Raw genomic sequence first — 14,866 nt, 5'->3', positions numbered from 1 at the left:
GTGTGAGCAAGTTCAGCGATATTTTTGTCTGTTTGAAATGTCCCAGTCTATCACCAGGATGTCCTCCTGAATCAGAGTTGGCATTCCCTGCTTGTAGTGGAAATGGCACTTAAGGAAAGCTCCATATTCTTTCCTGAACCACCCCCTCGGAGGCCAGAGAAAATGAGGCATGTGCATCAATATCATAATCAGATGACATCCTTCACTGGGAGTTCCGTACCAGGTTCATTTCACTTAAGAATTGTCACTTGTCTATCAAATTCAGCTACCTATCAAACAAACTCCACTCATGATAATTCTCTAAATGAAAATGTAGAGATTATAAAATCCTAGCATGTGATCATGTGTTCCACGCCAGCTTGATAAGTGGTAGATGAAATCTTGCCCCTGAAGGGAAAGAGAAAGCTAAACTTGACCAGAAAGAATATCAAGAAGAAATAAAAGAGCACAATAGCCACCAGGTTCCCAAGTGCTCATTGGGTAAAGGTGCTTGCTGCTGAGCCTGGCAATCATACTGGAAAGAGAGAACCTACTCCTGAGGATTACCCTGTGACTTTCACACAGGAAGGACACCTGTGTGCAGGCAGGCAGGCAGGAGAAAAGAAGGGAAAGGAAGGGACAGGAAAGAGGAGAGAGGAGAGGAGGAGAAGAGAGAAGGAAGAGAGAAGAAGAAGAAAAGTAGGTTTAAGAAAAGATTGTGTTGTGTTTAAGTGCAGAATAACTCACAAGATTAGGATTGAGCACAATATTGTTGAACTTCTGTTCATATGTTGATCTGTCTATTCATTTTTTTGTCCATTCATTCTTATATCAATTATTTGCTCAGGTCTTTCAAACACTGGCAATGTTCTACATATATTTTTCTTAGATATAAGGAAAAATAAGTAACAGAGGAAATAATTGAAATCAATTGACCAGCTTGTTTCTAGGTAATTCCTCCGAAAATGTTGACCTTGTCTGTGATTATATTCTTTAAAGAGGAGACTAATTGTAGCCACAAGCTATAGTTTCTCCTCCTCTGTTGTAGCTCCACCAAGAAAGTAAATGGTCAAGGAGTCCATCAAACTGTTTCTACTTGTGTTGATACTCTGTGTTTTCTACTCTAGAATGTTCTCTGCAGTTCTGTGAAGGTGGCTAGAGAGCATGTATTAGGTGCACCTCTCATTAACACTAATTCTGACCATGCCTGGGTTCACCAATGGCTTGTATCTTTCAATTTATGCCTGAATTCGGGAAAGTATCCCTTGAGTCAGAAGTCTATAATTTAACTATAGGAAAAGATAGGGAATAGGAGATGCACCAAAATTTTTCATTCCATTGATTTTGGTTTCCAAACACTCTGTAGAGAAGCTCCAGGTCTGAATGCCTCACTGAGTGTTTTCTCTGTTCATTGATAGTGGTAGGAACAAAGTAATTTAGCCAATAGCACAGAAAGTGCCACTGGTGCTTGAGTGTGAAAAACTTACTCAAGTTTTTGGATCACCTGACTTAAAGAAATGAATCTTTCCAGGTCAGCATGGAGTTAATGAAAACCTAGCCTCAGAAAAGGAATACCAAAAAAAAATCTTAAATTAAAATTACCTTTATTATGACTTTCTAAGATTTTGTTCAATATGTATGAATTACTTACAACACAAATCTATTCTCTGTAGAGGGAAAGCAGACTTGACAGAAAATGTGTCCAATGTGAGAGAGACATCTTACACTCAGTGTGTCTTAGTTGCAGAGCATTATATTAAAAATTGTATACCATCAGGCAAAAAAAAGTCAATTATAATGCATAAAGTCAAGTGTTTGCAGGAAAAATTAAATGAACCTCTGTAACCTTTAGTCTACCTTACTTCATCCTTTCGCCTTTTGATATGGTATCTGAGGAGCAGAAACACTCTCAGTAGGGCCACAGGGTGAAACCAGCATCGTTCTCCATTCAGAAACTTCCCGCCTTGGGCGTGGGTTACATGAAACACTGTGCCCAGCCACGGCTCTCTTTCCCCACTGCAGGTGTCCCTTGTGCATCTCCTGAAGACTGTCCGGCTGCTGCGTCTTTTGCGCCTCCTGCAGAAACTGGACCGTTATTCTCAGCACAGCACAATCGTCCTCACCCTGCTCATGTCCATGTTTGCTCTCCTTGCACACTGGATGGCATGTATCTGGTATGTCATTGGAAAAATGGAGAGGGAGGACAACAGCCTTCTCAAGTGGGAAGTCGGTAAGGGCTTGTCTAAAAGTTTCCACTTTTAGTTAAAAGGGAATGTTGTGTAGAGTATGAGGGAAGTGAAAGGTGTTTGTGAATCTCTTCTAGTCATTTATATATTAATTTTTTTACTATACCTGGATGTGTAGACTATTTTCATCTGTATATAATGTACTCTCAGTGCATTTTCAATCCTCCATTCTCCGTTTCCATGCCCTCCCCCTCCTGCCAATCCTCTTTTCCCTACATGGTTTTATGAATACATTCCTTCTCACTGATTTTTTTTTTTTTCAGTTTAAAATACAAGGGACAAAAGTTTCCTTCAGGAGCCTTGCATTGTTATCAAAATTTATAATGTTCAACCTTTAGGCTAAAGAAACTTGAAAAAGCTCTAAGTTGTTCAAAATGTCCAGCAAGGCTATGGAAGCATTGGGATAAATGTGCAGTCTTGCCTTGTCATTGTCCAGTGTAGAGCTAGTAGCAGGAAATCGTGGGAAACTGTTCCAAGGTCCTTCACTAAGTTGTTGAACCACAAGAAAACAATGGTTCACGTCTGAGTTTGTCTTCTAATGAAGAAGATGAGCCTCTCTCTTTCTCATTAGGAAAGTGAACTGACAAAAGGACATATCATACTCAGAGGATCAGTAATGTAGCAGAAGACAGGATTATTTACAAATATTTCAAACATTTAGTAGTTCCACAATCCATAAAATGTTGGAGTTTCTCTTTCAAGTGTTACATAATTTAGCGTAAATGAATATGTAAAGACAAGCACAGAAACACATTTTAATCTGTGGATTTTTACAGAGAATGAAAATTCTCAAGAGGTAGATACCTTTTTACACTGAAGCAACCATCATCTTTTCCGCACTCTCTAAAATTGCCACAGTACCGTCTATTGGAGGGCTGTTGTTTTCACTTTTGTTTTGACATTTAATCAAAAGAATCTATCTTAGTTGGCTGAAATTTCTTCACTTATCCTCTCCATCAAAAATCAATTTTGAACTTTTGGAGGAAGCTCAGCCCTTTGCAGAGGACTAAACCACAGGAGACTCTCAGCAAGAGAAGTGCCCAATATGTCCAGCTGCTGGGCAGCTTGTGCTTGGAGCATCCTGTGTTTTATCCTAAATGTCACTCTCTCACCACAGAGCATGTACAAAACCTTCACAGGGCGTCCCTAAACACAAGCTGGAGATCTTGAGGAAGTAGGCTGAAGAAAGTTAATTTTCTTACCAGGTCCTCAACAAAACAAAATAGCCTTATTCTTCTCAACTGAGCTCCACAAAGTGACTGATGTGTTATGATGATTTTCTTCTCAGAAGGGCTTCTGTTCTTCCTTTTTTTTTTTTATAACATAGCATGTTTTAAATATCTTGCTATGGTTCTGAATTCTCAGAATGAATGAAAGACATAAATAAAACTGCAGTGTAGAAGCAAAGGTGTCCTAGATTAAAAAAATGAGATCCAACTGGAGAAAAAGGGAGAGGGAGAGGGAGAGGGAAGGAGATGGATGGGAGAGTTGGGGTCTGACTTTGCTGACACCGCTGGCCTCCCTGGGATGCTCTGGTGTTGTCTTAACAGTTTTCAGTGAGTTGCAGGATTTGAACTGCCTTTTGTTTTCAGTCTATATTAAAATTCTGTTTTGTGGTCCACATCTGATTCTATCTTAGGCCTGGTCTGATTTCCTTCAGGCTCCAGACCTGTAAGTAAGGTTTGTCATCTGAGAGTCTCCAGCTGGGAAATTCAGCTTTCTCACACTCTAAAATCCGAGTTAGATGAGGAATGCTTTTCGTTGCCCTTCTACTGTGTAAGCTATGCTACAGAGATGCCATTTAGCTCTTGTTTTACTTCCCACAAATATGCAGAGCTGTTTTCATATTTTAAGAGGGAGACAGCAACCGAAAGTATACCATATTAGCCCCAACCTTGACCGTGGTGTTAGAGTTCACTATAACAGGAAGGTTGTAAGCTGGTCTCATCCTGGCAAAGGCAGAATGGCATACCACAGTGGTGGGAAGGCATGGGGTTCACATCTGTAAACCTCTTCTGCCCTCCTAACCTCTTAGATTTTCACTAATTTAGTTCAGCTATCTGGACCACAGTTCCCTTGTCTGCAATGTAAGAACTCCACTAAATAACTGAAAATCTTTTTCTGGATTCCATGATACATGATTCTCATGAAAACACAAATTCAAAACTGTGTGCTTCCTAAGAATATATGATATATATGTATTCTTATCACAGGCTAGTGTCCATCCACCATCTGCTGCAGACACCCAAAATCAGCTAGTTTGAGGGTATATCTGGAGGTTTTGTTAAGATCATGGCTTAACACAGAATCACTATTTTTACTCAGATGAGGTAAAAGTAATCTCTTTGGAGATTAGATTTCCTGTCTAAATAGTTCTTGTGATGTGATTAGAAAGGAATCATGCTCATCATGCCTGTAAATATGTTTGGATAAGGACTTGCCTTTCCTCTAAAATTACTTGTATCACTTGTGTACTTACTAAATTGTTTCCTAGCTAAGATTTGTCTGCATATTAAATAATTGGAGCTTTTCTACCTGTTAGTTTATTTTTACTGTGTAATTTCTTTCTGGTAGTGGTAAGTTTTATCCTTTTCTCCTCCAATTACCATAAATCAAAAAATTCAGCACATAAATAAAATCCTGTTAGAGAACACATTGTTCTTTACTTTTGTGGCTAACACATAGAACAGGTTCTTCTGTCCGAAGGACAAATCTCTTTTTAATCATTGTCAATTATCCAATTACTCTCTTTTTGTCCTTGACAAGTTCAATACTGACAGCTGAAGTGCTTTAGCATTTTGTTTCAAAACAAACAGAAGTTCATCTTTATGCCTGGTCAATGCCAGTTTTTATAAGATGTCATTTTTTTTAGAATGAAGACTGTATTTTTTGGATTATTTTATTAGAAACTTGTTGTGAAATGATGTGCCTATATTTCAGTTCATATTTTCATATATATGAACCTATTATTTAGGTGATTTTGAGGTTTGTCTAGGTGTTTTTATTAGACTAAGAGGACCCAAATCCAACTTATTTTATCAAATGAGAAAAATCTAGCTGTAGGTTATGCAAGCTCTATATGTGTTGATTTATTCTCTACATGATTACTCTTTGGGATACAACTCTTGGCATGGTTGAATAGATTCATAGTCAGCGTCATTCGTGACTAAATGGCATTCATGGTTCAGGAACCTAGACTCCCAAACTTGTCTAGAAATCTCTCTATAGTGTTGACTGTTAGGAAGATTACAAGGAAAGACTGTTTGGAAAACTTTTCTGGCTAAGACAGAGAGAACAGGCTGATCACTATGGGTTTGCTCATTTATCTGAAAATAACACTGTTCATTGCATACTTGGTTCTTTCTACCAAAACTAGTATGTTGGATGTCATGGAGCAAATCCTTAGATTTTGCCTTTAGATATTGCCTCTACAGCTTGTGCTTTGTACTAAGGCAGAACAGGTCAGAGGGTTCTTTTAGAAGCTGAGGTCCTTTAATATAGAATAGCAGGAAACCATTAACTTTGCTTCCTCTCCAATGTCTATAAAATGGCAATAATGCTCTAAGTCTCTTTGAGGTTGTCATTATTAAGTTACCAAACATATAAACATAAGTGAAGCATATTGGAAGCTGGCTCGGTGCTTGCTGTGCAAGTGTGGGATCCTGTATTTAGATCTCCCTGTAAAAGCAAGATGTGGTATAGAGGACCAACAAGCAAGGCTGTCATTGGTGCATTCACACTCACATACATGCACATGCATACTTTCCCACATATATATATACATCACACACACATGCAAAGGTGAAAAAATGGAAAGGGAAGCTCTATAAAGTCATTAGCACTGTAGCTAGCACCTAGTCACTGTCAATAAATCTTACCTGATATAGCTGTCATAATGATAGTATTATGACAACTACTCTTATGAAAGAAACCAATGAATATCATTTTGCATAGGAAGGTTATTTAGAAGATCATTGTAAAGTGTTGCCATTTGATTTGGGTATTGTGCTCAACAAGTCATATGCATTACCTATAGGATGTTTTGTTCTGAGTGTTAACAGAGTTAAAATTAACATAATTGGTAGGTCCAACACCCATCCTGAACTCCTGCTAAGGTGTGACAGTTTTTATGGAATGTGGATAAAGAGTGTTAAGGGTTATATTTAACTCTACATTGAAGAAATGTATCACAAGTAAATTTGAGAGTATTTTTTAAAGTTGAATATTTATTTGGTTGCAAGAAAATGTTTTTATTGGCCTCTTTTAGAGGGCTGCTTTGTTTGTTTCCTATAAGAAACTTCAATACAGGCAAGCTATGTGACAAGATCTTGGAGTATTACTCAGCACTTACTAATTATGCAAGAGGCACTGGATCCACCCTCAGTGCTGCAAAAATGACAGGTGTGAGATTTCTCAGGCTTCCATATGTCTCAGTTAATAAGTGTGCATTTTGTTGTAATTATTATCATTTCTAGAATTCAATTAATGGCAGCTGTAAAGTTCAGCTAATGACATTGAAATTGTTTTTAAAGCACTCTCCTGGGATCTTAATTAGGAAGAATTCAGTTTCAAGCTGCTACAATTTAGATTTGAATCCACCTCAAGGATTTGCTAGGTCTGTGGCCCCAGTTGTGGCATGACCTGAGTGAATCTGGTTTCCTCATCTGTTGCAGGTGTGGGTGTACAGCTCTTCCCAGAAGCTCCCTCACACAGCATCTGGTGCATTAGGTGCTCCTGCTCCTGGCTCCTACCATTGCCACTTCTGTTCTTATCAGGAAATAAGGCCATCTTCAAATTCTCTGACCTCCATACCCCAGTGAACAGTGCCAGAGGAAAACAACAGCTCTTTCCACATTTAGTGAGGACATGAGTCTTGTTCTTCATTCACATTCTGAATTATAGAAATAAAAAAGAGATCAGTGGGCAGGACCCATGGACTCATTGGTTCTTAGAACAAATCTTGAGAAACGAGCTATAGGGACACAGTAAAAATGGCAAGAAACTCAACATCTGTTCTACATATGTTGGAGTGGGATTCCCTGTGATCTCACCCTATGCTTCCTGGTCCCTGAAGAGTGAATACATAATGACCACATATTAGTCACATGCCAAAAAATGTCTAATATCATCAGACTGCTGTTGCTAGAGTTTTCCTGCCTGGCCCATAGTCAGGACAAATCTTTGTCACCCGCCAGTCCCACAGCCGCTCAGACCCAACCAAGTAAACACAGAGACTTATATTGCATACAAACTGTATGGCCGTGGCAGGCTTCTTGCTAACTGTTCTTATAGCTTAAATTAATACATTTCCATAAGTCTATACCTTGCCACGTGGCTCATAGCTTACCGGCGTCTTCACATGCTGCTGGTCATGGCGGCGGCTGCAGTGTCTCTCCGCCTCAGCCTTCTGCTTCCCAGAATTCTCCTCTCTCCTTGTCCCACCTACTTCCTGCCTGACCACTGGCCAACCAGTGTTTTATTTATTGACCAATCAGAGCAATTTGACATACAGACCATCCCACAGCACTTCCCCTTTCTTTTTTTTAAAAGGAAGGTTTTAACTTTTACACATCTCCAAAGTCAGCTTGGTATATTTGGGAATTTGGGCATAGCTTCTCTTACTACTTCCTGCTGGAGGGGGGCGCTGTATCTTATGGGGACACAAAGAAAATTTTAGGATCATGGAGTAGTCCGTGAGACCGTATCGTCTGAGCCAGTTGCCTTGAAATGATTCTGGATGTTGGATCATCTGGGCCACGGTGTCATCGGAGACCTTTCAGGTGGTCTTGGCTGGTCAAACCTGATGTATCTTAATCTGGAACAAATCCATAGCCTCTGGCTTTCTGTGGAAACAAAAGCAGAGCCTCCTTTCCAAAGCAACATATCCTTACATCCACATTTTGAAGTCAAGGTACCTTTAAAATATACATTTTTGCATAACTCAACAGCTTTTGTAATCAAATGTTTTTCTTCAGTTACAAATATCAAAGAGAACATAATCCAGATTCTCTGTGTGGTAGCCATCTTTACGTGGCTTATTTTTTATATTACCTTGAGCCTATTGCTTTAAACTGCAGCCTTTTAAGCCTGAAACGGCGCTGCGGTGGCTGGCTCCACCCAATGTGAGGTTGAACTGTTGACCTTGTGTACATCCTACTTCACAAATGAGTCTGTCAGATACACTAAGCCTATAGGCTGAAGATGATGCCCCAACACTGCGGAGAAACCTCAGGTGACTGCCCAGGCAGCTGGCTGTTTCTGTCAACTCACAAAATTTTTTGGAAGTTGCTTGCATGCACTTCCTGTTTTTATTTTTGTTAGCTAATATTATTCCCTTCTTGGGTCTCTGAGGGAGTTGAAGATTAGTTAGTTATGGTTGAAGATTAGTTAGTTATAGTTGAAAATTAATTAGGATAAAAAGTGCATTAGATACATCTTGGATTTACCAAAATAGGATAGATAATGGAATTATTTTCTCTGATTTGTCAAATACCTGTTTAGGTATTTATCTTGTATATATTGTATATAGTTATTGTACTTTTGTATATAGTTTTTCTTTTGTTAGTTATAACTCTTTGCTTTTTTTCTTTTTATTAAAATAGAAAAGGGGAAATGTGGTGGTAATCTAATTGTACTGAAATATTATTTTGATTGTATGTTAATAAATAAAGTTGTCCGGGGGTCAGAGCTATTAGAGCCATAGCAAGAGTGTGGCGGTGGTGGCACATGCCTTTAATCCCATAGATATCTGTGTGTTCAGGGTCAGAGCTATTAGAGCCATAGCAAGAGTGTGGCGGTGGTGGCACACGCCTTTAATCCCATAAGATCTCTGTGTGTTCAGGGATACAGTCAGCATTGGAGACATATGCCTTTAAGACCTAGGGGGCTGTACATTCAGACAGTGACGAGGCAGTCATGTGTTTGGGTTTACAACCAATGAGAAGGCAGAACGACATACTATAAAAAAACGAACCGACAGGAAGTAGGGCTCTTTTCGCGAAGCTGGGACAGCAGGAGGAAGGGTGAGATTTTAGCTCTGAGCTCTGACCTCTCGGCTTTCTCTTTTACATTGTTTCTGTGTTTCTTATTTAATAAGACGGTTGGTTACATCAATAGACTGCCAAGACAAAAAAGAGACTTGGTTTTAGTTTCATTTCTGTTTTTGTGAGAAAATGTCCTGATGAAAAGCAGCTTAAAGGAGAAGGATTTTATTCAGCTTATAATTCCTGGTTATAGTCCATGATTAAGGGGAAGTCAAGAGATGAACTCAAGCAGCTAGTCACATCATATCCATAGTCAAGAGTAGAGAGAAATGAATTATGCAGGCTTATTTGCTTGGTTGATTGCTCCCCACCACCCAAACTGATCAGGACTCCTCATCAAGGTAATAGTGCCACCCATAATGGGCTTGATCTTCCTACATCAATTAACAATCAAGACCATCCCCCTTAAACATGTCCACAGACCAGTCTGATCAAGATAATTCCTAAGACTATGTCAGCAGGTGAGTCTAAGTGATGGCATCTTAACGGTTAAAACTAACCAGTATAGACTCCTTTCCTCTTATTCAGACTCTGTAGTACATATGTAGTAGAGAAATTCCCCCCTTAAGTAGTATACTAGCCAGCTGGCCAAAAATAATAAAAGAAAGGCAAAAAAAGGACAAATAGCTAACATATTTAATCTTATACTTAAAAGCTTCAGAAAAGTTGATAAAATATTTATTAAAAGCCTTCTTTGAATCATCACACCCTTCACCGATGTCATGACATGAGGTTGAATTGGCTGAACTGCAGGGATTGGGTCAAGTTCTATACATCTTGCTTGCTAGAACACAGTTTGCACTCCTTATGCAGGTACAATAGTGAACTCCTTCTTAGTGTTTAATTCCCTAGCTAAACTGATCCGAGTCATTAGGTCCATCTTGTATTTATTACATATATATATATATATATATATGATATATAACATAATATATATAAATATAACATATTATTTTATGTTCTTTCTCAAATTTTTCAATTTAAGATTATAACAGGCTGAACTTTGAAACAGATGATCTACCAAGGGATAGAAGGTAGTTGATAAGAGAAGAGTTAGTTTGTCTCTTAATTCTCACATTTTAATAGGCTTATCTTTTGTAGACATACAAAATGCATCTTTGTCAATCATAGACAAACACACCAGAAGACCCTAGAAAAGGAGAAAAATTACTTTGTATATGAGTTAGGATGTTTCATTGATAATTTTAGTGCTGAGACACCTGTATCTCATTGGATAAAGCATTATAAATCTGATAGATTTGGAGGCTCTCTAAATTATTAACTGCTAAGTGTATATGCCTCATGTAACAGAGGGAAAACTGACCAGACTTATGTATGATAGCCTGATTACATCACTAAGTGAATCACATTTCCCTGGAGCAGACAGGATTTATTGGCACGCTACCTCACAGGTTTTACAGTAAGGATTATAAAAACTCTTCAAGATGAGGCTTTTCCATAAGATTCACATTGTGAGGACCCATGAAATAAAGAAGGGGGTGGATTGAAAATGTTGTGGGTAGGACTGGAGAAATAGTTTATCCAGCTAAAGCATTTACTGTTTGTGGCAATTTGAATGAGATGTCCCTCATAGTTCTTGAGCATTTGAACACTTGGTCTCAAGTTTGTGGAACTGTTTGGGAAGGATTAGTGTAGCTGGAGTTTTTTCTCTGGGTCCCACCAAGCCCCCAAGGCCCAGCAGTCCAACAGCCCACTTATAAAATAAACATACAGACACTTATATTATTTACAAACTATATGGCCATGGCAGGCTTTTTGCTAACTGTTCTTATATCTTAAATTAACCCATTTCTATAAATCTATACCTTGGCACGTGGCTTGTGGCTTACCGGCATCTTCACATGCTGCTTGTCATGGTAGCGGGTGGCAGTGTCTCCCTCTGCCTTCCTGTTCTCTCAATTCACCTCTCTGTTAGTCCCACCTATACTTCCTGACTGGCCACTGGCCAATCAGTGTTTTATTTATTGACCAATCAGAGCAATTTGACATACAGACCATCCCACAGCAGATTAGGATACATGGACTAGTCAGAGGTGTATCACTGAGAGTGGGCTTTGAACTTTCAAAAGCTTCTTGCCATCCCAAATGTGATCTCTGCTCCCTGTTCATGGTTGAGGTTGTGAAATCTCAGCAGTTACTCCAGCACCATACCTGCCTGCCTGTGTGCTATGGTGCTGTCCACCATGACTGTGATGGACTCCTATTGCTCTGGAACTAGAAGCCCCAAATAAAGCCTTCTATGAATTGCCTTTGTGGCAGTGATTTATCACAATAGAAAAGTAATTAATACACTACTCTTGGCAAGGATTCACTTTCAGTTCCCAGCAATAACACTGAGTGACTCTCGTGTGACTCCCAACCACCTGTAACTCCAGCTCCATGGAATCAGGCTTACTCTTCTGACCTCTGTGGGCACATGCATGCAATGCACATAACCCTACACACACACACTTAAAAATAAATGTTGAAGAAGGAAGATCATAGAGAACATACAAATATGTCTCCCAGAGATTGAAGTAAGCACTTCCAGGCCTCTGAGAATTACCTGGCTTTGTTTTTTCCTGAGACAGTGCCATCCATACTAGGTAGCCTTGGCTGCCCTCAAAGTCATGATCGTTGTGCCTTAGCCCTCTGAGTTCTGGGATTGTAGGTGCTGACAGCACTCCTAGCTTCTAACTGTTAAAAATGGTGCCTTTGACTTTAAAGTCTCACTAGGGCCACCACAGATCTCAAAATACAGGTCAGTAGGTCTTTGGTGTAGCCCAGTCCCTTTCCTTGCACCAAGCTCCCAAGAGACCTGGGTGTTGCCAGTTCATCTCTCTGTACTTTGAGTAGAAATGCTGTGGAAGTATTGAGGTTGGAGGGATCATATGCAGCCAGTAATAGAGCTCTAATCTGAAGCAGCTCAGTGTTTCCTTCCTTCTTCCATTGCCTCAGCCTCTTCCAGTCCCCAGCTTGTCAACACATTTCTTTGTTCCCAATAGATTGTGGAGGTCCACTAGAAAATAACAACCATCAGTGCTAAAACAGTTAAACACAGCTCTGAAGGTCGTCATCAGGAACTGTTCCTGTGATTGTTAGTGATGGGAATTGAAAATCAAGCACTGCATCTTTATTGGAAAAAGTCTCTAATTCTCTATTCAGCTTCGGAAGGAAGCTTCTGGAAAACAGAAAATAGTTCCAGCTTTTTGACTCAAGTTTTTATTCTCTTTTGCCACAGAGAGTAAATGGTTTGTTTAAAAAACTCGGACTCCCTTATTATTTTGAGTAGTATACAACACATTTTCCTCATAGATACTGGAGAAATGGAAGAAATAGAAATGTCCATTCATCATTGCTGCAATCTGATCTTATGTTTAAACTTACTTGAGCATTTTGAGATAATGAAGCAAAAAAGAAAAAAAAAAGAGTTTTCAATGACATGTGTCAGTCCTTTCTAAAAAGACTTCTGTGTATCAGATAGTAGGCAGGCAGCTGATAAGATTCCAGGTCACCAGGGCTTCTGAAGACAAAGACAAAGACACACCCAGAGAACACTGGTTTCAATGCATAGACTCTTTGCCCCAGAGTTCCTGCATATCCTCATACGTTAGAACACAAGCTGTCAGCCACAAAGCTTCTATTGTCATAGAGGCTTGAGAAAAGTGACCCATTTTTACCCCTGTCCTGGAGGACTTGAAGGCACAGTGTAATCTACAAAACCCTGAAGAATGTGCTACTGCTGTATTTTACCAAATCTTTGGTGCATATTATTAGTTTCTGCTGACAAATTAACAGCTTGTATAATTGGGGTTAAAAAAAATGCCATGGGAAATGTTTTTAAACTCCATATTATAATAGGGAAGAAAACCAATGTTTTTAATTTTTTAATAATAAAGAACACTACACATATTATCTCATAGTAAATCTATACTAGAACTAGAAAAAGATTATCATCATCTATAAAATAGAAACAATAAATAATATCCATCTGAAGAGCCTCAAACAAGCTTAAATAAGACCATGTAAAATGACTTGCAAACATAGGAATGCCATGGGATTACAGAGTGGGATTGTGTTATAATTAGCAGTATACACACAAGTATATATGAATACAGATACATGTGTGAATAGACATATATGGATCATCTTTATACCACAAACACCTGCATGTGCTCTCTCTGATCCAGACTGATCAAGGTGAATGTAGAATATCTCCTGATGAGTCATTCCATGTATACTACTAATAGGGGAAGAATTTCTAAAAATCAGTCCTTGTTAAGTGCTTGGAAATAATCCCACCTATATTTTTCTATATTTCTTAATGATACCTCATTATTTGTACAGTTAAAAGGCAGCATATTAATTACTCTTGTGGTTAAAAGTGAACTACTAGGAAGTACAGGCAATGAAAGCAAAAAATGTCAGACTCTGGGATTCTGTTGCTGTTAAATTGTGATTTTGTTCTGGGGTCTTTTGCTGTGCAATTTTTTAATTTCTTCAGTATTCAATACCACTTAAAGAAGGAGTTGGTTTGTTTCTCTCATGGAACCAGGTAGTCATTACAGTAAGTACAGATATAGTTAAGTGTTCATATATATCAGTATTAAGCCATTTTGCTTTTCTGGTTCATAAAACATTGTCCAGGTTATTGCACCGTCCAGGTTATTGCACTGTTATCTGCATTGTAACACCATAACCTGGTTAATGCCCCTTTTGAATATTTACCTCTGACCTTTTAATATTTTAAAATATTTTTATTAAAATTTTATAGAATATATTTTTGAATGAAAAAAAATATTTTTGATAAAAAGAAAATATATTTTATCATATTCTTTCACCTCCCCCAAAGCCTTTCAGATTCCACCTCCCTACCCACTCATTTATGTTCTTTTTCTCCCTCAAGAAAAGACAAAATATCTAAAAAAAAAAAAAAAAAAAAAAGTCAAAAGCAAGCAAACAAAAATACCAAAACAAACAAAAAAATTGAGTCTGTTTTTTGTTAGCCAACTACTCCTGTGCATGTGACCTGACCTGGAGTGTGGTTGATCTATTCAGAGACACTCTATTGGAGAAAATGGATATTTTTCCATTTCCCAGCAGGTATCAATAGCAAATTAGTTTCTGTGTGAGGGGTAGGACTTGGTGCCCACATTTTCCTTCTCAATCTGAGATTTTGTCTGGTTAGCATTAATAAAGGTCTTATGCATGCTGTCATTGTCTCTCTGGAATCATATGTACAACATCCCTGTTGTGCCTGGAAGATCTTGATACCTTAGAGTCATCCACCACCTATGTATGGCTCTTACAATATGTAGATGTAACCAATCGTCTTATTAAATAAGAAACACAGAACCAATGTAAAAGAGAAAGCCGAGAGGTCAGAGCTCAAAGCTAAAATCTTACCCTTCCTCCTGCGTGCTCCTAGCTTCCCAAAAGAGACCTATTTCCTGTGTGTCTATCTTTAAATAATCTTTCTGTTCTGCCTTCTCATTGGTTGTAAACCCAAACACATGACTGCCTCATCACTGCCTGTAAGTACAGCCCTCTAGGTCTTAAAGGCATATGTCTCCAATGCTGGCTGTATCCCTGAACACA

General features: G+C 38.7%; 1 protein-coding gene across 1 annotated transcript in view; it reads left to right on the top strand.

Annotated features, from left to right (window-relative positions):
* Positions 1-14,866, top strand: part of Kcnh8 (potassium voltage-gated channel subfamily H member 8) — a 373,567-nt gene that overhangs the window by 247,922 nt on the left and 110,779 nt on the right. Inside the window, exon 7 of the mRNA XM_028890182.2 lies at positions 2,002-2,209. Within this exon, the coding sequence (XP_028746015.1) occupies positions 2,002-2,209 (208 nt within the window). The remainder of the gene's footprint in view (positions 1-2,001; positions 2,210-14,866) is intronic.

This window comes from Peromyscus leucopus, chromosome 16_21 (assembly GCF_004664715.2).
Source record: "Peromyscus leucopus breed LL Stock chromosome 16_21, UCI_PerLeu_2.1, whole genome shotgun sequence".
In the NCBI taxonomy this organism is placed as follows: domain Eukaryota; kingdom Metazoa; phylum Chordata; class Mammalia; order Rodentia; family Cricetidae; genus Peromyscus; species Peromyscus leucopus.
The sequence above is the reverse complement of the archived record's forward strand: the minus strand, read 5'-3'. Positions and strand labels throughout refer to the sequence as shown.